Below are 22,207 nucleotides of genomic sequence, written 5' to 3'. Positions count from 1 at the left end.
TATTGTCTCTAATGTCAACATACAAATACTCATCAAAGGACCTTTTCTCTGCCTGCCCTCCAAAGAATCAATTACAAATTAACACCTCACTAGCTCTCCTTTTAAAATCCTTTGGGATACTCAGGAAAAGCAGAAGGGGGCGGAGAGGTAGTGGATCCAAAAATAAACACCAGGGAAGCAACACCAGGCAAAGGATAACAAGTTTGACAGTGAAGCCTAAAAAAACATCCCCAGCAAACCTCAATCACAGCCACACTCTGCAACACCAGATCGATAAATAATAAGACTGCAACTATACATGACCTAATAGAGCTCTCTGATTTGACCTTTTTGACAGAGACCTGGCTTGGGAAGCATGCAGGCCCAACTCTTGAAGCAACCGTGCCGACCAATTATTCAGTTTTGCACTGTGAGAGACAAGTCCGCAAGGGTGGGGGGGTTGCCATATGCTTCAGATCCTCTTTGAACATAAGGCCCCTGCCCATAGGCCCCACTGAAACCTTTGAATGTATTGCAGCCCAACTGTCAGCAGAAGTAAATATCAACATATTGCTCATATACCGCCCCCCAAAAAATGGTCCAGCCTTTAAGGAAATATCTGAACTCTTATCCTGCCTAACAGTGGAACACCCTACATGGATCATCCTGGGAGACTTCAATGCATGGGTGGATGATCACGACTCCCACCTAGGAAGTGAACTACTTCTCATAATGAATGAACTGGGTCTCTCTCAGGCTGTCAACCTCCCCACCCACAAGAAAGGGCACACCCTGGATCTTATATTTCATTCCGGACTTTTAATATCACACTTGGATATAAACCCAGTGGTATGGTCAGACCACCACACCATCCACTTCTCTCTGACAGCACCAGCGATAAAACACAGAGGGAAAGAACTCATAAAATACCGTTCACTGAAAGATGTCTCACCCCAGCACGTTCAGAATACCCTCAACTTCGACGCATTAACCAATCATTGCGCAGACCCAGACTCCATGGCCCTGATGTACAACCACGCAGTGTCATCTGCCTATGACGCCCTTGCTCCAGTTTGCATTAAACGGTCTACATCACTTCACCATGCACGGTGGTTTGACAGCTCACTAAAGGACATGAAGAAAGAAGTGCGCAGACTAGAAAGGAAGTGGCGAAAATCCCAGAATTCAAAAGATAAACACACCCTTGTCTCTCACCTGGAAAACTACCAAAATCACGAAGAAAAAATCCTTCTACCTATCACAGGAGATCGCAAAGGCCGCCAACAGGCCAGCCCAACTATTCCGCACAGTTGATAGACCATGTAATCCATCCTGTCTAAAACCTACTATAACTCACTCAAAGGAGCTATGTGAGAAATTTGCTTGCTACTTTGCTGACAAAGTATCCTCTATTCGGTCTCTCATTCAATCCACAGCACCCAAGACTCATGCAACTCCTGGAAATAGCTGCAAAAACAAGCTAACACCCTGGACTGACTTCAAAAGTATTAGTGAGGAAGAGATCTCGGACATCCTCCGTCGCCTCCGCCAGACAACCTGCGACCTGGACCCTGGACCAACTAAACATATGCTGAAATGCCCTGACCTGCTTGGTCCAGCATTTCACAAAATAGTAAATTGCTCTCTGCAAGCAGGGAGGTTTCCTACCTCTCTAAAAGAAGGAATCATCAAGCCCCTTCTTAAAAAACCTTCCATGGATCCAGATGCTATGAGCAGCTACAGACCTGTCTCCAACCTCCCCTTCTTAGGTAAAGTTATTGAAAAGGCTGTCTATCTGCAACTTGAAACCAGGCTGTCAGTAAACAACATCCTGGACCCTCTACAATCTGGCTTTAAGAAACACCACAGCTGTGAAACAGCCCTCATCCAAGTCTGCAACGATCTGCTCATGGCAAGGGACAGAGGGGAATGCTCCATCCTAATCCTGCTGGATCTCTCAGCGGCTTTTGATACAGTTGACCATGAAATCCTGCTTAACAGACTGCAGGAGTACTGTGGCATCAGTGGATCAGTCCTCCAGTGGTTCAGATCATTCCTGACTGACAGAACACAGAGAGTATCCCTAGGACCTATAATGTCCAAACCTGCAACTCTACAATTCGGAGTGCCACAAGGATCAATCCTATCCCCTCTGCTGTTTGCAATCTACATGTTGCCACTCGGCACACTTATCCAACGACATGGCCTGACGTACCACTGCTACGCCGATGACACACAGCTATACCTGTCCTTCAAACCTGGTGGAACAGACCCTACCCCAAAAATAAACTCTTGCTTAGCTGAGCTACAGGCATGGATGAATGATAACTGGTTGAAACTGAATGCTGACAAAACTGAGGTCCTGTTTGTCTAAGGCCAGTGCCCGCCATCAAAACAGCTCTATCCTAAAGCAACACCAATCAGGATTGGGAATTCAGACATAAACAGCTCCAACCTTGTGCGCAGCCTTGGCGTACTAATCGATGGGGAACTGAGTTTCAGAAACCAAATTTCATCTGTAGTTAAATCCTCCTTTCATCTGAAGAACATTGCAAAGATTAAACATCTGATTCCCCCAGAGGATCTTCCAACCCTAGTCCACGCCTTCATCACATCACGACTGGACTACTGCAATGCCCTTTATGTTGGCCTCCCCAAAAAGGACCTGCGTCGCCTGCAATTAGTGCAGAATTCTGCTGCCAGATTGCTAACAAACCAGCCTCGCCACTGTCACATTACACCGATCCTTCGCTCACTGCACTGGCTACCAGTAGAATGGAGAATACTCTTCAAGATTGGACTGCTGACATTCAAATCCCTGCACAGTCTGGGCCCTGAAAACATGAAGGACTTGCTAAAGCTGCACCACACCTCTCACAACCTCAGATCAGCAAGTTCTGTAAACTTGGTCACTCCCAGAGTGCACCTCAAAAAATCTGGAGATAGAGCCTTCTGCCATGCTGCCCCTACTCTCTGGAACTCCCTACCACACCCAGTAAAGACAGCACCATCCCTGGAGCTATTCAAATCCAGACTGAAAAGCTACCCGTTTAGCCTGGCATTTCCAGACTTATAAAATTTCTTCCTCTGTACCACGATGGTCTGAGCCATGCTTATGCGCTTTGAGTCCCACGGGAGAAAAGCGCTTTACAAATGTTATTTGTTGTTGTTGTTGTTGTTGTTATCTACTTATATATTTGTTTTTTTTCCCCTGAGATAGTATGGCTGACAGCTCCTCTTTAACCACTTAAACCCCCGCGGTACGAATTTCTCCGTCCCTTTTTTCCCCCCTAAAAAACCAGGGATGGAGAAATCCGTACCTTCCGTGCTACCGCCGCTGTCCGCACTCCCGCCGCTCGTGCGCGCGCACCCGCCTGCTTGCACGGAGATCAATGAACGGGAAAATCCATTCCTGTTCGTTGATCTAAGCCCCCGCAATGATCGCGCTGCTTCTATTAGAAACAGCGCGATCATAGTGATTCACCCAGCCTCCTACTGCTTCCTGTAAGCGTCCGGAAGGATGCTTACAGGTCGCATGTAAACAAACACACTGTGGCCATCTTGTGGCCAAATAGTAAACTACACCCTAAAAGCATTTTACATAAACAAACATTACATTTACACAATAAATTAACTCATTACCTCCCACACTCCCCAATTTTTTTTATTTTTTTTTTGTAATTAAAAAAAAAAAAAAATACAATAAAAAACAAAAACAAAAACAAATAGTTACCTTAGGGACTGAACTTTTTAAATATTTGTCAAGAGGGTGTAACACTGTTACTTTATAAACTGCGGGCTTGTAATTAGGGATGGATGCAAAACTGAAAAAAATGCACCTTTATTTCCAAATAAAATATTGGCGCCAAACATTGTGATAGGGACATAATTTAAATGGTTTTATAACCGGGACAAATGGTTAAATACATTTCATGGGTTTTAATTACAGTAGCATGCTTTATTTAAAAACTATAATGGCCGAAAACTGAAAAGTAATAATTTTTTCCCACATTTTCTCCTATTTTCCCATTAAAACACATTTAGAATAAAATAATTCTTGGCATAATGTCCCACCTAAAGAAAGCCTAATTGGTGGCGAAAAAAACAAGATATAGTTCATTTCATTGGGATAAGTAATAATAAAGTTATAGACGAATTAATGGAAGGAGCGCTGAAAGGTGAAAATTGCTCTGGTGTTCAAGGGGTAAAACCCCTCAGTGGTGAAGTGGTTAAGGGATGTAAAAAAAAAAAAAAAAAAAAAACACCTATAGCATTGCATTAGCTCTTCAAATCACTAGTGCTTAGAAAAGGCTGCTAGTGGGTGTGAGCCCTAACTCCTGGGTATAGTAATCCCTGATATAGTAGAACTTTGGTTATAGTTAGCCTGTTTTTTGGCCCCGGCAGTATTCTGCATCTGGCCATCGTGGAAAGTGGGCATGCATTATAAGTCAGTCATAGACCCATGAGACATGGTCGATGGGCGGGCTGGCAGCCACCTGTAGCCGGCTTACTATCTTCATTCTACTCTGGGCTTGCGTAGATTACCTTATAAGCACAGCCCGTGCATGGGCTAAAGACAGCAAGCTGCATCTATTACAGAGATCTACGCTTCCTGTGTAAGCCTCTGCTTGATTACTGAGGGAATTACATATTAATTATGACTTGCTTGAAAAGTCCTTTTATTAAATCCATATTCCATACAGCTGATGGTTTTGAGGATATTCATGTCATATTCCTCAGTGTAACAAACAGCAATCCAATATGTGTGCCAAAAGGGAGTCTTACTAAAAACCATTGATTTAGGCAGAGTTCACACTTCTATCAGATCCGATGTGACTGGACATCAGTCTCATGTCTGTTGTAACGTACACGTCATAGATAGCATGCCCAATTTCTGTTGTGCAGGACTTTGCATTCAGTTACTGCAATGCCGACATGTCTGAATAGATCCGATACTTAGAGGAACTCCAGTGAAAATAATGTAATTAAAAAAGTAAATCACTTATACACAATTATTGTAAAAATGAAGCAGTCAGTGTTTGCCCATTGTAAAATCTTTTAAATCCCTGATTTACATTCTGACATTACATGGTGACATTTTTACTGTTGGCAGGTGATCTAGCTGCTGCATGCTTTTTGGCAGTTGGAAACAGCTGTAAACAACTATTTCCCACAATGCAACAAGGTTCACAGAGAGGAAACTGCCAGGAGTACCACGGTCCTCAGAGTTTCCTGTGGGAGGAGTTTCACCACAACATCAGCCATACAGCGCCCCCTGATGGTCTGTTTGTGAAAAGCAATAGAGGTCTCATGTAAAAGGGGGTATCAGCTACTGATTGGGATAAAGTTCAATTCTTGGTCGGAGTTTCTCTTTAAAGAACAAGTGAAGTGAGAAATAGATAGAGGCCGCCATATTTATTTCCTTTTGTACAATACCAGTTTCCTGGCAGTCCTGCTGGTCTATTAGGATGCAGTAGTGTCTGAATAATTCCAGAAACGAGCATGAAGCTAACCTTTCAGATCTGACAATGATGTCAGAAACACTTGATCTGCTGCAAGCTTGTTCAAGGTTTATGGCTAAAAGTATTAGAGACAGGATCAGCAGGATAGTCAGGCAACTGGTATTGCTTAAAAGGAAATAAATATGGCAGCCTCCATATTCTTCTCAATTCAGTTGTCCTTTAAAATCTGTCAACACGTCCATTTGACAGTTGCAAAAAAATGGTCTGGCAGGTCCATGAGCTAAACCTAGCCAGAGGACTGGTTCACACGGCAAGCTCTTTTCTAAGCCCTTTTAGATTTTAAAAGCTCTTGCTAATGTAAATTTTATACATGTGTTCTCTCACTGGAGTGATGTGATTTTGTAAACATCTTCCATAGCATTACATCAGCAAGAGCATCTCCAATCACTAGCGCCTAAAATAAGCTCTTGCAGTGTGAACCAGCCCTTACCTGAGGTGTCAAGCTTTCCACATTAATATATTTTAAGTTTTATTTCATTAAGGTAGCAACTATGTATAATATTTACTTTTCACCCAACTGTATGTACATAATTTAGCCAGCTACACAATATAAACCAGCTGTTAATAATTACCGTAAGTTTCCATGCATTCAACCAAGCAATCATCAAAATCAGCAGTAACCACTCTTCTACTACAAATTAAGAAAACAAGCTGTTTCATCAGTGGCAGTCAGATTCCACCATAATGAAAATGTGGTTACCATATGCAGAAAACTAACTTTTCCTTTAGAACACTGGTGTCATTTGTGGTCATGAAGGGGAAGTAGTGGTATCCAGTGAAGTCAAGAGATGGTGCTTAGCAGGAAGGGGGCAGGGCTCCAGACAATGGACGAGACAATTTGTCACAAATATTGTTTAAAACACACTCCACCTGGGGATGCCAGATGGAAGGTGCCCAGCACAGCTAGAACATGTTAACATGAACATCTGTTAGATGGACAGAGCAGTTTGCACCCCTCTAATGCTCCATGCACATGCTAGATAAAACCCTGCCAACAACCACCGCCTCTGCCGAGAATCTAGTGTGTGTACAGCCCCTCCCGACATCTCAGCCAGTGATCAGCTTGGTGCATTAATTTAGTCAAAAGCACTGTCCCCCGCCCCCAACTATCTCCGCCTGCAGTGTGACATCACTACAGCACTGCTCCGTTGGCCCTCTGCATAGCAACAGCCTCAGGACTATCCATTTACAATAGGTAAAGCGCTCAACAGATCCTGCACTAAGATATCACCACATCTACCCTTTACAAAATATGTCACACTGATTAATTGTATACAACTGTCCATCATTAAGGCTGGTTTCACAGTGGGACGTTAAAGTCCCACGGTACAGCAGCCAGTAACGCAGCCTAACAGTACTGTAAAATCAATTGTGCTGTTCACAGTGCACACCTTACAATACAATACAATACCATAACATTTGTAAAGCTCTTTTCTCCCATAGGACTCAAAGCGCATAGCTGTGTCTCAGATTAATACAGGGTTGCAGGCTGGGTTGTGTTACAGAGGAGATAGTCAGATGTTCATGAATGCCAGACTGAAGAGGTAGGTTTTCAGTTTCGACTTAAATGCTTCCAGGGATGGAGCTGTCCTGATTGGGTGTGGCAGCGAGTTCCAAAGTGTAGGGGCAGCATGACAAAAGTCTGTCTCCAAAGGTTTTGAGGTGGACTCTGGGGGTGACCAAGGCGTTACGTCCTTTTGATCTAAGATTGTGGGGGGTGTGATGCAGTTGCAACAAGTCCTTCAGGTATCCAGGGCCCAGATTGTGCAAGGATTTGAATGTCAGTAAGCCAATCTTAAACAGAATTCTCCATTTTATCGGTACCCAGTGGCGTGAGCACAGGGTTGGTGTTATGTGGCAATGGCGGGGTTGGCTCGTTAACAGCCTTGCGGCGGCATTCTGTACTAATTGCAGGCGGCGTAAGTCTTTCTTATGCAGGCCTGTGTAGAGGACGTTGCAGTAATGCAGCACGTTTAAACAAAGTGCTGCATGCTGTACATTATACTGGGCTAAGCCACGTTAGACTGTTTGCACATGCTCAGTAATGTTGGCGGAGGAGGTCTCCCCTCCTCCTCCTCGGCCAGCCACATGGCTAATTAATATTCACTGCACTGTAGAGACTTGTGGTGGGACTGTAGTGTTGTCCGGATCATGAACGAATCGTTCATTTGATCTGGATCACCACAATGAAAGATTCGGTTCACAGTGGATGTCTGTCTGGAAGAAACAGGAACATACAGAATGTACAGTGCAGGGAAAGTCCTGTCCTGCTAGTCATTTCACCCAGTCTGCTTCCCTAGTAAAATGATTCAAATGATTCGGTTCAAAGATCCGGATCTTTTCAATGATCCTATTCAAATGATCCGAATCCTTAAAAAAGATCCGGACTTCCTATCACTAACCTGGAGCAGCTGCTTTGAGAGCTGCATAACGCAGCTCAATCTGACGTCCAACTTCAACACCACCATAGGTTGCGTTAGGGGCACGTTATGCGACCATAACCTCCCCTAAAATGCAATGTCTTGGTGGGAAAGTAGCCTAAAAGTCCATTACACTGTTCCAATAGCAATTGTTCTGGTATGCACTCTTCACAACCACTTTCACGATGCAACCAACAGTACCACTACACACTCACCAAATGCTGTGGCCGACCTAAATCGATCAGCTTATGTACCTCTATAATTCCCGCTGGTTTCACTCAAACTTCCTCCGCTTAACACTCATAGAAAGAGAGAAGATATAGACAGCAAATGGCCCATAGACAGACCACAGAGCCAAGAATGTCCTGAGCTCCATGGTAATTTGTCTGCTCACCTTGCAGTAATTCCCATCTACTAAAACTCAAAAAGAAAAAGAAAATTGAAAAAAGGGTTACTATAAAAATTCTCCATATTCCAAGGAGCCTACCATGTTCTAGTTAGTACATATTTAAAACGGCACATGAGTCTGCTTCTGCAAGTCCACCCATCTTAAAGGGTCCCTCTGCTTACAACATATTAACACATCATAATACACAATAATACAGATCATCAAAAGCAGAACAGCATTCAGAGATAAACAGCATAAGAATCATAAGTCTCGGTGATGATACCCAAATAGTACCAACTATCACATAATCCATCATCAGCTATAAAGCAATTTAAATCAATCAAAATTTCACGTTCAATCCGCCAGGAGTCAATGTTTTCAATTCATAAATCCATCTTGTCTCAAATTTTGAAATTTCCCTAATTTTGTGACAACCCCTAAATCTCATAGTGAGTTTTTGCAGTCCACAGAATTTTAATAGCCCAGGATTACTTATGTGTTTCTCTGCAAAAAATGTTTGGAGACACTATGCCCCCCAAAGCCCTTACTTATATTGTTGATATGTTCTCCTACCAGTTTTTTCAATGTTCTTTTGGTACGACCACCGTACTGTAGCCCACATGTGCACCATAGCAGGTACACCACATGGGTACTGCTACAGTGGATGAATTCCCAGATTTTATGAATTCAACCTGTCTGAAATGATGTAACCTGATGTAATGATGTAGCAGAGAGCACCTTGAGGGAATATCAGCTTATGTTTTGGGGAGACAGAGCAATGAATTTCTGAAAGATAATGTAGAAAGTAACAGCAGGTCCAGTGCCTTTGAATATGCTATCATGATGAATTATAATTCACAATATAGACAGGTTGAAAATATATACAAAAAAAAAAACACTGGTGTCTTAAAAAAATGACCCTATATTGGGGAGAGTTCTCCCAGACAAAACCAAAGTTCATTTATAGACGAGCAAGAATTTACAACAGCAGCTGGTTAAAACATTTGTAGATGGCCCCTAAGTCAAAAACAGAACAGATATGTGGGGTAATGTGGGCTATTACCCACATCACCAATGTTTAGCATGTGAAAAAGCTCAAGGCATAAGAATGAAAGAGGTTACATCATTTCAGACAGGTCGAATTCATAAAATAAGGGAATTCATCAACTGTAGCAGTACCCATGTGGTGTACCTACTATGGTGCCCATGTGGGCTACAGTACGTGGGTTGTACCAAAAAAGCATCGAAAAACGGGTAGGAGAACATAATATAAGTAAGGGATTTGGGGGGCATAGAGTCTCCAAACATTTTGCAGAGAAACACATAAGTAATCCTGGGCTATTAAAATTCTGTGGACTGCAAAAACTCACTACGAGATGGAGGGGGGGGGGGGGTGTCAAAATTAGGGAAGTTTAAAAATTTGAGACAAGATGGATTTATAATTTGAAAACATTGGACTGCTGGCGGATTGAAAGTGGAACTTTAAATAATGTGATAGTTGGTACTATTGGGGTACTATCACCGGGACTTATGACTCTTATGCAGTTTATCTCTGAATGCTGTTCTGCTTTTGATAATCTGTATTATGGTGATTGGATTATGATGTGTTAATATGCTGTGAGCAGAGGGACCCTTTGAGATGGGTGGACTTGCGGAAGCAGACTCCTGTGCCGTTTTAAATATGTGCCAACTAGAACGTGGTAGGCTCCTGTGTGATATGGAGAATTTTTATAGTAACCCTTTTTCAATTTTCTTTTTGAGTTTTAGTAGACGTGGGTGACTGCATTAGATTACTGCGAGGCGAGTAGGCAAATCACCATTGAGCTCAGGACATTCTTGGCTCTGTGGTCAGTCTATGGGCCATTTGCATATCAGGGCGCCCGATGGGAGATGTAGTTTTAATTGAAGGGAAGCAGCTAGCCCATTGAATTATGGGGATTGTAGCCTATAGCTCGTCATGAGCCAATAGAAGATAACAGCCATATTGAATGACGGCACAGCGGCGAATGAGACTTGCTGATGCAATATACCATGTGACTGGGAAGGAGGGAACAAATAGCGTCTTTCAGCTCCAATTGGTCAAGCCCCTGATGAGTCGGATGACGAAACTACTAGGGCGGAGCCTAAGGAGCCGATGAGACGCTAGCTGAGCTTGGGGATTGTTTTTATATGCGCATAACTTTTAAGGGAATTTGTAAGTGCACTACATTTTATAGGTTATTAATAAAACTGTATTATGCTATGGCCATACTCTTGAGTCATAGGACCATTATTTATGGAAGACTAATACTGATGGAAAAAAACACACTATTCTGCTGGTCTGTGATGGGTCGGGGTTATAATCTGGGGAGAGGCCTGTTTGCTTATTTGGTGGAGGCACGTTTTGGTGTAAAATAGAAAAAAGGAAAAAATACTGGTATAAAGCGCCACATCAAATTACGTCCAACACACGATTTTTATTGCACAAAAATTGGGACACGTGTGCTCTAGCACCACTGAGTATTCCACATATACATGACAATTAAAATTGTTAACACAGACACAGACAATTAAAACCTGAGGTGCCACCTGGGTCATTTTACGCATATCCAATCATACACAAAAGGCTATTGGACCATATGCACTTTTGGTTAGGCTCCCTGTGTTTTTGTACATATATGCCAGTCTGTCTATTGTACGGCGTACAATCGCCTGTTTAGCATGCGGTTAGTTGCCAAGTAGTAAAGCTGCTGATTAATAAGCATGGTCCTTCAGATGTTTTTAAGATCTCATGCATTGATTATATATAAGCGCACATACTTGCGATTTTTGGTGCAAGGAATTGACGCAGTGTGCCACATACTGCTACACAGGGGGACAATTCCAGCTTCCAGTTATTGGTAATGCTTGATTTCCATGGGCCCATGAAGTCCTCACCGGTGTGCTTGTAGCGCTGCGCAGGCTTTCCTTTTAATGTTGGTCTGGCTTTGACTTGTAGTCCACCGCTACTTCGTATTAGGTTGGATGGAGAGATGGACCTTTTAAATGCATACAGGGTGCCGTGCGTGCTTTGCAACGGCGCCTGCTCGCACTTTGGCCTGGATATCAGTCCTTGCACACAGCGGCAGAGTTCGCACGCTATAGCTGGCTTTGCAGGAAGCAGGGCCGCATTATACGTTTTGGTGTAAACCCTGGAAGCTGGGAGTACGGGTGATGCCATAGTTGATTAAACAGTTAATCAGAGAAAGTTGGCGTGAAAACAGCGGGAATTATACTGGTGAGGCCAGAGGCGCATAAGCTGATTGATTAGGTCGGCCACAGCATTTGGTGAGCGTATAGTGCTACTGTTACTTGCATTGTGAAAGTGGTTGTGAAGAGTGCATACCAGAACAATTGCTATTGGAACAGTGTAATGGACTTTTAATGATGGACAGTTGTATATAATTAATCACAGTGTGACATATTTTGTAAAGGGTAGATGTGGTGAGATCTTAGTGCAGGATCTGTTGAGCGCTTTACCTATTGTAAATAGATTGGATTGGAGAGTGTTACACACACTTTGGTGGTATCAAGCGATCCAGTTAATTTTCCATCAATTAGTGATATTTTAGGTCGTTTGAGGACCGCATTTTCCCCTTCTTTTTATTTGGCCTCCGGACTATACAGAGGCTTCCTTTTACCTTGGAGAGTACGGTATGCAAGTTTTTTTATTTTTGGGCCACCTTGGGTACATTGTAATTAATCTTGGTTACTCTACCACTGGCCTGTGCAGTATCTTAGCTGTTCTTAGCACTGCAGTTTTCTTTACATAGTGCTCTGGTGTTCCTGGGACCTGTGTCAGTCACTGTCCCAGCTTAGGAGTCACGGTGACAAGATTATTATTATTATTATTATTATTATTATGAGGATGTATTTATATAGCACCAACATCTTCCACAGCGCTGTACAGAGTAGACCACCTAGTCACTAAACTGTCCCTTAGAGCGATTTACCATCTAATCCAAATCCAAGAGCTCCTGCCACTACTGCCTTTTCACATCCTTCCTAGTTCCTCTATCAGGCTGTGGTACTTCTCATGCAGCAACCACTGGCACTTTTGTAAAAAGCCTTTGCCCCATGAGACTTGAAGTGCATACTACTCCTATGCAATTCAACACATTAATTTCAGCTCTATACATCTGACCTCAGCCTATTCATGTATCTGCATCTATAAATGCACGTGTAAGCAGATTTTTCACATTTTTATACTTCTAGTCACAGTGAAGACCTTAAAGAGACTCCGTAACAAAAATTGCATCCTGTTTATCATCCTACAAGTTCCAAAAGCTATTCTAATGTGTTCTGGCTTACTGCAGCACGTTCTACTATCACCATCTCTGTAATAAATCAACTTATCTCTCACTTGTCAGGCCTGTGTCTGGAAGGCTGCCAAGTTCTTCAGTGTTGTGGTTCTGCTATGAACTCCCCCATCCAGGCCCCTCTCTGCACACTGCCTGTGTGATATTTAGATTAGCGCAGCTTCTCTCTGTTCTATTATCTTTTACAAGCTGGATAAATCCTCCTCTGAGCTGGCTGGGCTTTCACATAATGAGGAATTACATACAGGCACAGCTGTCTGCACTCTGCAGGAAGAAATAGCCTGACACTTCAGTGGAAGATAGCTGCAGGGGGAAAGAAACACACAAATGATCTCTTGAGATTCAAAAGGATGGCTGTATACAGCCTGCTTGTGTATGGATGTATTTTCTATGTGTGGACATACTGTACATCAATCTACTTCCTGTTTTGGTGGCCATTTTGTTTGTTTATAAACAAACTTTTTAAAACTGTTTTTAACCACTTTTAATGCGGCGAGGAGCGGCGAAATTGTGACAGAGGGTAATAGGAGATGTCCCCTAACGCACTGGTATGTGTACTTTTGTGCGATTTTAACAATACAGATTCTCTTTAAAGAGACACTGAAGCGGAAAAAAAATTATGATATAATGAATTGGTTGTGTACTATGAATAATTACTAGAAGATTAGCAGCAAAGAAAATATTCTCATATTTTTATTTTCAGGTATATAGTGTTTTTTCTAACATTGCATCATTCTCTAATATGTGCAGATTACACAACACAGCATTCAAAATGATTCTTTCAGAGCAGTCTGTGAACTAATGACCTCTCCTCTGGCAGAGGAAAAGTAAAAAATTAACTAACAGTTGAGATAATAAAAGTCAGAAAACAGCCCTCTCCACGACTTTGAAAGTCGTAGAGCTTAATGGCTTTTTTGTATAGAGATAACAACTGGAGTTTCTTAAATCTTCCTGTACTGGAAACTATTAGACTGATGTATCTGATCTTAATGTTTTATTTCTTAGCTGTACTACACATACAAAATCATATCATAATTTTTTTTTTCACTTCAGTGTCTCTTTAAGGGCTGGTTCAGACAGACGTCTGCGTAGCGTCGCGTTTAGTGGCGTTGCGGCGGCTGCGCGGTCAGGCTTTCAGTAGCCTTTGCGTCGTGTTCCGATGCGGTCGCGTTTTTTCTTCCCCTTGGGGAACATTAGCCGTCGCGGTTGGCCGCCCCCAGGAAGCTACACATCGCTTCCAGGGGCAGCCCAAACGCTAGCGAAAATCGGGACCCAAATGCCGGGTTCGTGTAAACGCGCGCAAAAGCTCGGAGTAAACACCCCCGTCCACTTGAATGGGAGCGTTTACCGCGACGTTCTGAACGCTTGCGGTAAACGCTCCGCATGTGTTCGTCTGAACCAGCCCTAAAGGGAAACATGGATCCATATTTCCCTTATTGGTCTGTGCAAATGGTTTGCCAATTATCCAATTATCTATACAGTTTAACCACTTTACCCCCAGCGGTGCGTATATCTCCATCCCTTTTTCCACCCTGTCAACACCAGGGATAGAGATATCCGCACCTCCTGCCGCTGTCCGCGATCCCGCTCGCTCACGCCACCGCCCGAAGATCAGACGGGAAAAACAGTTCCCGTTCGTTGATCTAAGCCCCCCTGTAATGATCGGCTTCCTCTATGAGAATCAGCGAGATCATTGTAAAAAAAAAAAAAAAAAAAAAAAAGTTTCCCAGCCTCCCTGAACTTCCTGCAAGCGTACTTCCTACGCTTGCAGGTCGCATAAACAAAAAGTTACGGTGGCCAAATAGTAAAACTATACCCTAAAGCATTTTTCATATACAAATACATTGGTTTTACACTAAAAATTAACTCATTACCTCCCACACTCCATTTTTTTAATGTAATATAAAAAAATAAATTAAAAAAAAAATTACAATAAAAAAAATACATAAACAAGTTACCTAAGGGACTGAACTTTTTAAATATTTATGTCAAGAGGGTATAACACTGTTACTTTATAAACTATGGGATTGTAATTAGGGATAGACGCAAAACTGGAAAAAATGTACCTTTATTTCCAAATAAAATATTGGCGCCAAACATCCAAACATTGTGATAGGGACATAATTTAAACGGTTTTATAATCAGGACAAATGGGCAAATACATTTCATGGGTTTTAATTACAGTAGCATGCATCATTTAAAAACTATAATGGCCAAAAACTGAAAGATAATGTTTTTCCCAAATTTTTACCTATTTTCCCATCTAAAGAAAGCTTAATTGGTGGCAAAAAAAACAAGATATAGTTCATTTCATTGTGATAAGTAATGATAAAGTTATAGACGAATGCATGGAAGAAGCGCTTAAAGGTGAAAATTGCTCTGGTGCTCAAGGGCTAAAACCCCTCAGTTGTGAAGTGGTTAATAATAATAATAATAATAAAAATAATCTCTTGTGGGCCAAGGGCTTAAGGCCTCGTTCACATCTAGCGCGGATCGCCATGCGATCAGAATGCAACGCGTACGATCGCACGCCATCTGCGCCGCTACCCACTGCGCTTCTGATCCCATCCATTGACAGTTATGGGTCAGCTCTGCGCTTGCGGGCAAAATGCAGGCAGCAGTATGCAAGCGCATTATAGCGCATCGTACTGCTGCGCAGCACAGTAAATGTGAACAGCAGAGAAAAACAAAACACTTTTCTGGGTCTACTGGTAAATAAATTAAAAAAAACTGCCCCTCCCCCCCCTTCCCATGCTAAAGTTACCCTTTAAGGCTAGGTTCACAGCAGTGTATTGTGACATAACAGCCCTATTGTAACGCGGCTTGTAGCACTGCAATGCACCACCTATATTTAACACTCACAGTGTGGCGAATACGTTGCAGTATAACAATTTTCGGGGTCCCATGCAGCGCATTTCCACAAAACTTAATGGTGTTAAAGCATACTTTTCATTTGACTGTATGCGAAACAATGCATGGACAACAAGCAGCGCCTCTTTCTGTTTCGCTGCATTCCCGCTGTTACAGAGAACGCAACTCCCACTGTGAACCTAGCCTCTACAATACATTCTTTTTAGCAGCCCTTTAAAAGCATTTTACAAAAATAAAAAGAAAAATGGTTTGCATTATCACTGCCATAACCGGTATAATGTGGGGAAAGGCACACAGGGGTGAATACTGTAGTTTACCTGTAAGCAATGCATGTACAATATACTAAAATCATACGAGTAGTTGAAGGTAATCTTACCGAAATGAGCTCCTTTTGGAAGGATTTCCTTTCCTTCCCCTCATTGTTGTTACATTCCTCCTTCAGTTTCTCCAGCACAGAAGCAACCCGTTCAGGTTCACTCTCCAGTTCCACGCGACAAAAGTATGAAAGAGGAAGGTTTCCATAGCCAAGCGCATCTGCAAAGGACCTCCAGCTGCCAATGTTCTCCATCAACAGAGTCCGCACTGACGCATAGATGTATGTGAGGAATTTGCAGGGTCGAAGGATCTGGTCCAGCAAGGTGCCAGTGGTCAAGTCTGGACCAGAGAAGAAGCTTGGCCTGGCTTTGCCTACCACTAGTACATTCTTGGCATGAACCAAGCCCATTTTTCCCTGATGATAGCCAATGTACCACTCTTTAGTCCACAGCTGTCCCTTAAGCTTGATCTTCTCCTCACTAAGCAAAGCCATCACATCTCCTTTCTTATATTCCAACAAATATGGATTCTTGCTTTGGCGCACCACAGTCTTTATTAGTTTTCCATATTTCAAGTTTGTCACCGGTCGATCCTGGAATGTTGGATATTTACACGTGACTGCTAGAGGAGACAAGACAATTTTCCCAATTTCTTTCTTCTTTAGAAACCTCCTTGGCCCAGTGGATTTGAGTCCAGGTTTTGGAGGTGGACGTGGAGTCTGAACACAGTACTGTGACAGGATGTTCCCCAATTCATCCCTCACTTGCACCCTCAGCGTGAAGTCAGAGAGTTGTTCAGGATCATGGCAGCTGATGGGGAATATTAACCTACTGACTTTTCCAAGCTTCAGCTGGAAACCTCTCACAATCTTGCTCTGGTCTACAACATCTACTCTGTAATTCGTCATGTTGGAGAAAAGGCAAATTTGGAGATCCTGAGGCTTGGGAAGAACAAACTGCTGCTTTCCCCATAGCTGTAAAGTCACTGGTGCTGCTCCATGCATCTGCTGACCTACCTCATTGACTATCAGAGTCTTAGGTGCGCAATCATGACCAAATATGGCAACTACAGCTTTGAACAATGGGTGTATATGCTTGGGACCATAAAGTCCAACAGTGACTCTTTTATTAATAGAGTCCCAGACACTGCATGGAGGCACAATGGTCTGCGCTTGAGCTACCATCACTATGTACATGATTGGCTCCAGATTGTCTAGTTTTACTTGGACAGTGTCTTTATATGTGTAGGAATGTGGCAACAGGTTGTATGGGCCTTCTTTAGAGTCACTCCGCAAACATTTTATTTTTGTGTTCTGAGCAGTAATAGTATTACGCAATTCCACAGAAGCTTTTACCTCCAGTGTAAGGGGACTCTGCACCTCCATATTGCTGAGCTTGATTTCTAGCACAGGGCTTACAGTGGTACATCTGTCATTATTTAGTTCCAGGGGAGGGTCTAACAAAGCTTTCAGGGAGATTTGTTGCGTCTCACCTGGTGCTACATGTCTTTCTGGAACATGTATACTAATGTTTGTGTCCGGCAGCTGCACGGCACCCCCTGAGCTGTCCAGCCTGCACACAATGCTAGTTTCCACAGGCTGTGTCTGACCCCAGCCAGGATTCTGACCCAACAGATCCAGATCATGGCAGGACCTGGCCAGCTTGCGGTGGTTTAGCCAAGCGGTTCTGAAATCCTCTCTACTCTGGAACTGCTCAGGAGCTGGGGACTTCAGACCAGCAAAGAAGCTCCCTGAGGATGGACCCTCAGACTTTGCCTGGAGGATGGACAGCTCGGAGAGGCTGTAGGAACGCTTGCTCCGGAAGAATGGGTTGTCCCTCCTTACAGGGATGGGTTCTTCAACTGAATCAGTTTTAGTGGCACGAGGCATCAGATCTAAGAATACATCAGTGCTAGTTTCTGTAGAGCTGGAAGAAGAGGGAGCCAATGGGTCAAATAGGAGTAAATCCACAGAATTCCTTGTATCCGTGTTCTTTTTAGGGGTTATCAAAGGCCCATTCACGAAAGGGTTTGACACAGCTGGTTTCAGAAATGGATTGTTGTTATTGGTTTTAACAGCGTTCAGATTGAGAAAATCAGTCCACTCTCCTAAGAGATCCATCTCCTTTACTCCTTCATCAACACTTTCTAGCAGTCCATCTATCATACCACTGTCACTTAGACAAGAGTCCCTGTAGTTGACAGGCTGCACATAGGCAGCTGGTATGTAGCCCATTTCTGTGGTGTTGTGGGCATACCACCATTCTCCACCAGATGTGTCCAGCACATACAGGTGTTCTCCCTTGGAAAATTTCAGTGTGGTAAAATTGTTGGGACAATAATCCTTGATGGCCACCACTTCCTTTACATTCTGTAATGAAGTAGGACTATCGACTCGTAGAGAGCTCGGTGACAACACTGGAGGAAGAAAAAAAAAACAAAACAAAAAGTTAAACACTGCAGTCCTAGTAAAAAAACTTAAATCTAATCAGAAATATAACACTAACAATCAAATATCTCTGATGGAAGTGCTATTTTCTGGCTCAACTGTACATAGTTAAAATGTAAAACCTAAACGTACATTCAAAACTTGTAAACTCCAAAGTACGCTTTGTATTTATAGACCGGTTTGTAGAGAAAGCCCCAATAAATGTAATCTTATTTTAACCCCTTGAATGAAATTACAGCTATATAAATGGGTAGTAGAATGGGTTGTAGTATGCTCGCCTTTAATCTAAAGCTAGGTAGCAACATCAGATAAAAGTCTGGAAAATGAAAGATCACAGACCAATGTTACCCCCTTACATGTAGTATGAGAGCATACCTACACAGTCTATTCTATTGAGCCAGACTCCCCACTAGATACAAAAATATCTTTGCAAGATACTGTACACATGCAAACGACCAGTCCCTGTAAATTTCATTCATAGTCTCTTATATCTGCAGATCTCATACACACACCTTGTTTAAAACGGACTTTCATCTGCAGATCATATCCACCAGGATTGATCTTCAGATGAATGTGTGTTAAACAGTGTATGAGATCTGCAGATAGACTATGAATGCAATTTGCAGAAACTGATATTTCTTTGCAAGATGCTGTACACAAAGATGCACCTGTGTGTGCAGCATGTTGCTAATGATTTTTATCTGATGGGGAGTTCAGCTCAATAGAATAGACTGTGTAGAGTATGGCTCTCATACTACATGGAAGGGGTTAAAATTGGTCTTTGATCTTTCATTTTCCAAAGACTTATCTGATGTGTGTACCCATCTTAAGTTGGCTACTGCAAAGCTTCTCTACAATCAAGCACTGTAGCAATGTTTCCTTCATCTCCTGCTTTACCTTCTCCACATCTTCCTGTCTGCTTCTACGGGGTGAGGGATCTGAATTTTATTTATTTTTATTCTACAAACCCTAACTATGCAATCACTAAAAATGGATTAATACAGCAGCAACTTCTGAGAGCTTTAGGAGGCAACAGCCTAAAATGAAGGGAGGGTCCACACTGGCATTCAAACACGTTTACTGTAATCTCTGCAATGTGTTTATATAAATACAAGTCAGGACAGGATAAATCATTTCAAGGAATGATAAACACAAAACCCAAGACCACATTTTAGAAGCAGCTTTCTAGAATTCAAGGAAACCTGAGGCGAGAGACCTATGAAGGCTGACATTTATTAAATGTCACCCACAAAAATCGCAGAACACTGGGTTGCAATTGTGATTTTAGATGTGAACACAGCCTAACAGTTACACCTATAGCTTCACTACCAAAGGAAGATGTGGTCATCTGCTCAGTTTGAACATGCCACAAATGAGACTTCAAGCAAACCTCACTGTTCAAAGAATTATAAATAAACAGGTGAGGTCACCATGGTTACAAGAGGTCTGCAGAGATGTCCAACCATATGCAAATGCTTTATAGTGGAGCTGATCATACATAGTTGTGTGGAGTCCCCCACCTTAAAGTGGACCTGAGGTCTTGCCTAACAGAGAAATACACCCTGTGTGTAGTCTGTCTAATTCCCCTTCATCTGAGATCACCAGTGTAATTTGATCCATCAGCTTTGTCAGCTGGCTGCCACTGCAGAGCAGCTAATTGGTAAACACGGGTTGGTAACCCCATCTCTGCTTCCATGAAAGCAGGCAGGATGTGTATCAGCTGCAAGAAAGGATTTTTTTTAAAGGTTATTGAGCTGTTGCTTATTTAGAGCAGAGAGGAAGTTTTGAGTTCAAGTCCGCTTTAAACAAAAAAAGGGTTGCGCACAACTTACCTTTAACGTCAGTCAGATTTGGGTCAGGAACATTGCTACTTATGTCTATCAGAGTCCCCTCGGATTTGCAGCGAGGCAGACCATTACCGGTAGCAGAGCGAATCTTCTGAGCAGCCATCTTGTATTATCTATACTCAGGAGGACATTTCCTGCTTCTAGAAGACACTTTTCCAGTCAAACAGCCAGGAAGGAAAGGCAGCTGCAAATAAAAAGCAGAGAGGGAATTCGTTAAGACATTTATGAGCAGGTGACTCATTTGATGTCAAGTCAAAGGAAAGGGTTGCACAATGGTTCAAAAGCCTTATTTGAATAAATAAGCTTAAAAATAGCTGCTAACAGCGGTCACTACAAGACGACATTTGCCATAGCTGACCGGCTCATGAGACCCACAACATGCAGCTGTTCCTTGGAATAGTACTGGAATACTTGCTCTATATGGCCTGCCACGTGATTATCACAGGGGTGAACGAGAAAAGAACTTTCCTCAAGTTTCTTAACAGCTGTATACTGAAAAGGCAGATATCATTATTATACAGAACAAAGGCAGAAGGAGGTAGACGAGAACTTGCAAATAACTTACATATCTAATAAGACATCGGGTAAACCAAGGGTATTTTTCAGCCAAGTCACTAGAAAAGTACGTCCTTGGTTGTCTGAGCTGCTCATTTGTTACATAAAATCCATCTGTATTCCAGACACAACTCAGTGTTCCGAGGAGTACTATGTGGCCACTCTTATACCTGGAAGGGAGGCGGCCGGGAAGAAGAGGGCGCTAGCTGGAAGCGGAAGGGTCGTGGAAATTCAGGGAGGCTTCCCTGTACTGATGTAAGTATTTAGGGCCCATTTCCAGAGTGCAAATTTTCACATTAACACTGAAACCAATGCAGTTCAATGGAGTAATTTCCATTGTTATTTAGCATTTATAAAGAATGTGTTTTTCATAATGCGATGCAGAAATATGGCCTGCATGCTGCAGATTTCCGCACCGCCCTGCATGGGAAAGTTCGTGATTAGGATGCAAAATTTTTGCATCCATTTTCCCATCTAAACATGCTTCTTCCTGTTTCCGGTGTAGTCAGTGCTGTCACGTTGCTATGGAGATAAATCTGATGCAAACATTTGCATTAGAATGCACAATAAAAAACGCATGCGTTTTCCAAATCGCATAGGTGAAATTTAGATACGAAACACAGTATACTAGTGGAAATAGGCCCACAGGTTTTTCCCCCCAGTTCAGATTTGCTTTAAAAAGTAAACATCATGCTATATGAGGACATGAGCAGTTGGCACGGGGCATTGTTTACCTGGATAACGTGGCATCTGCGTGGCACCTCCTTCTGCTGGCAGAACAGCAGCGTTCAGACAGAGATAAAGCAGGTCAGCACGCAGCAAAGCTACTGTGGTAACAAGGTTTACAGCCCAAATTAGATTAAAATGCACGGTAGAACATTTTCAAAGCAAACCAGCTGATTAGTGTAGAATATAAGCATAACTTTTGGGATTGAAGTTCTGTAGTTCAAATTCTGTTGTGCACCTATCCATATAAATAAGACTACTAGAGTCTGAATAACTCGTAAGAAGGCTGTGGTCAAAAACTGCGAACCATTCAGTTCCTCTGAGCTACGAGTTTGGAGCCTCACTCAGAAGACACATTACCTACAGTAATGCAGGGATGCTGGAAAGTGTGGCCAGGCATCTATTCTTACCGATTTGAGTCTTATCTGTACACAATTGACCCACCAGTTTCACTCAGGAGATAGGCCAAATAGGTCCCAAATTCTCATCCAAAGAATCAGGTATTCTGTCCCCCACTTGGTTTCACTTATGATCCAGATACTGTAGTGAATTTGCTCTGTTCAATTGGAAAGTGACAAATTTGTAGATACAGGTCAAAGGAGTTTGAACTCAAGGCTCCCAAAGCTGTAGTGTACGGAGGAACAAGTTTAGTACATCAATAGTATGGCGCCATTGTCTCCTACATAAAGCAACAGGTTCCTATCCTTTCTGTGCTGTAGCATAAATGAAGGGAAACTGTGAATATCATCTATGTCTATAAACCTGGCTGTACAGCAACAGCGAATGAAAAGTTCCCAGTTG

At 42.6% G+C, this 22,207-nt stretch overlaps 1 protein-coding gene across 6 annotated transcripts in view; it reads right to left on the bottom strand.

Annotated features, from left to right (window-relative positions):
- The window catches only part of SH3BP4 (SH3 domain binding protein 4), a 175,328-nt gene that overhangs the window by 27,030 nt on the left and 126,091 nt on the right, over positions 1-22,207 (bottom strand). For all 6 annotated transcript variants that reach the window (XM_068245280.1, XM_068245279.1, XM_068245284.1 and 3 more), the window contains exons 2-3: positions 20,111-20,309; positions 15,894-18,247 (exon numbers count right to left, since the gene is read on the bottom strand). In XM_068245280.1, the coding sequence (XP_068101381.1) occupies positions 15,894-18,247; positions 20,111-20,228 (2,472 nt within the window). In that variant the 5' untranslated portion in view covers positions 20,229-20,309. The remainder of the gene's footprint in view (positions 1-15,893; positions 18,248-20,110; positions 20,310-22,207) is intronic.

Source organism: Hyperolius riggenbachi, chromosome 7 (assembly GCF_040937935.1).
Source record: "Hyperolius riggenbachi isolate aHypRig1 chromosome 7, aHypRig1.pri, whole genome shotgun sequence".
Lineage (NCBI taxonomy): Eukaryota > Metazoa > Chordata > Amphibia > Anura > Hyperoliidae > Hyperolius > Hyperolius riggenbachi.
This window is presented reverse-complemented; position numbering and strand designations above follow the sequence as displayed.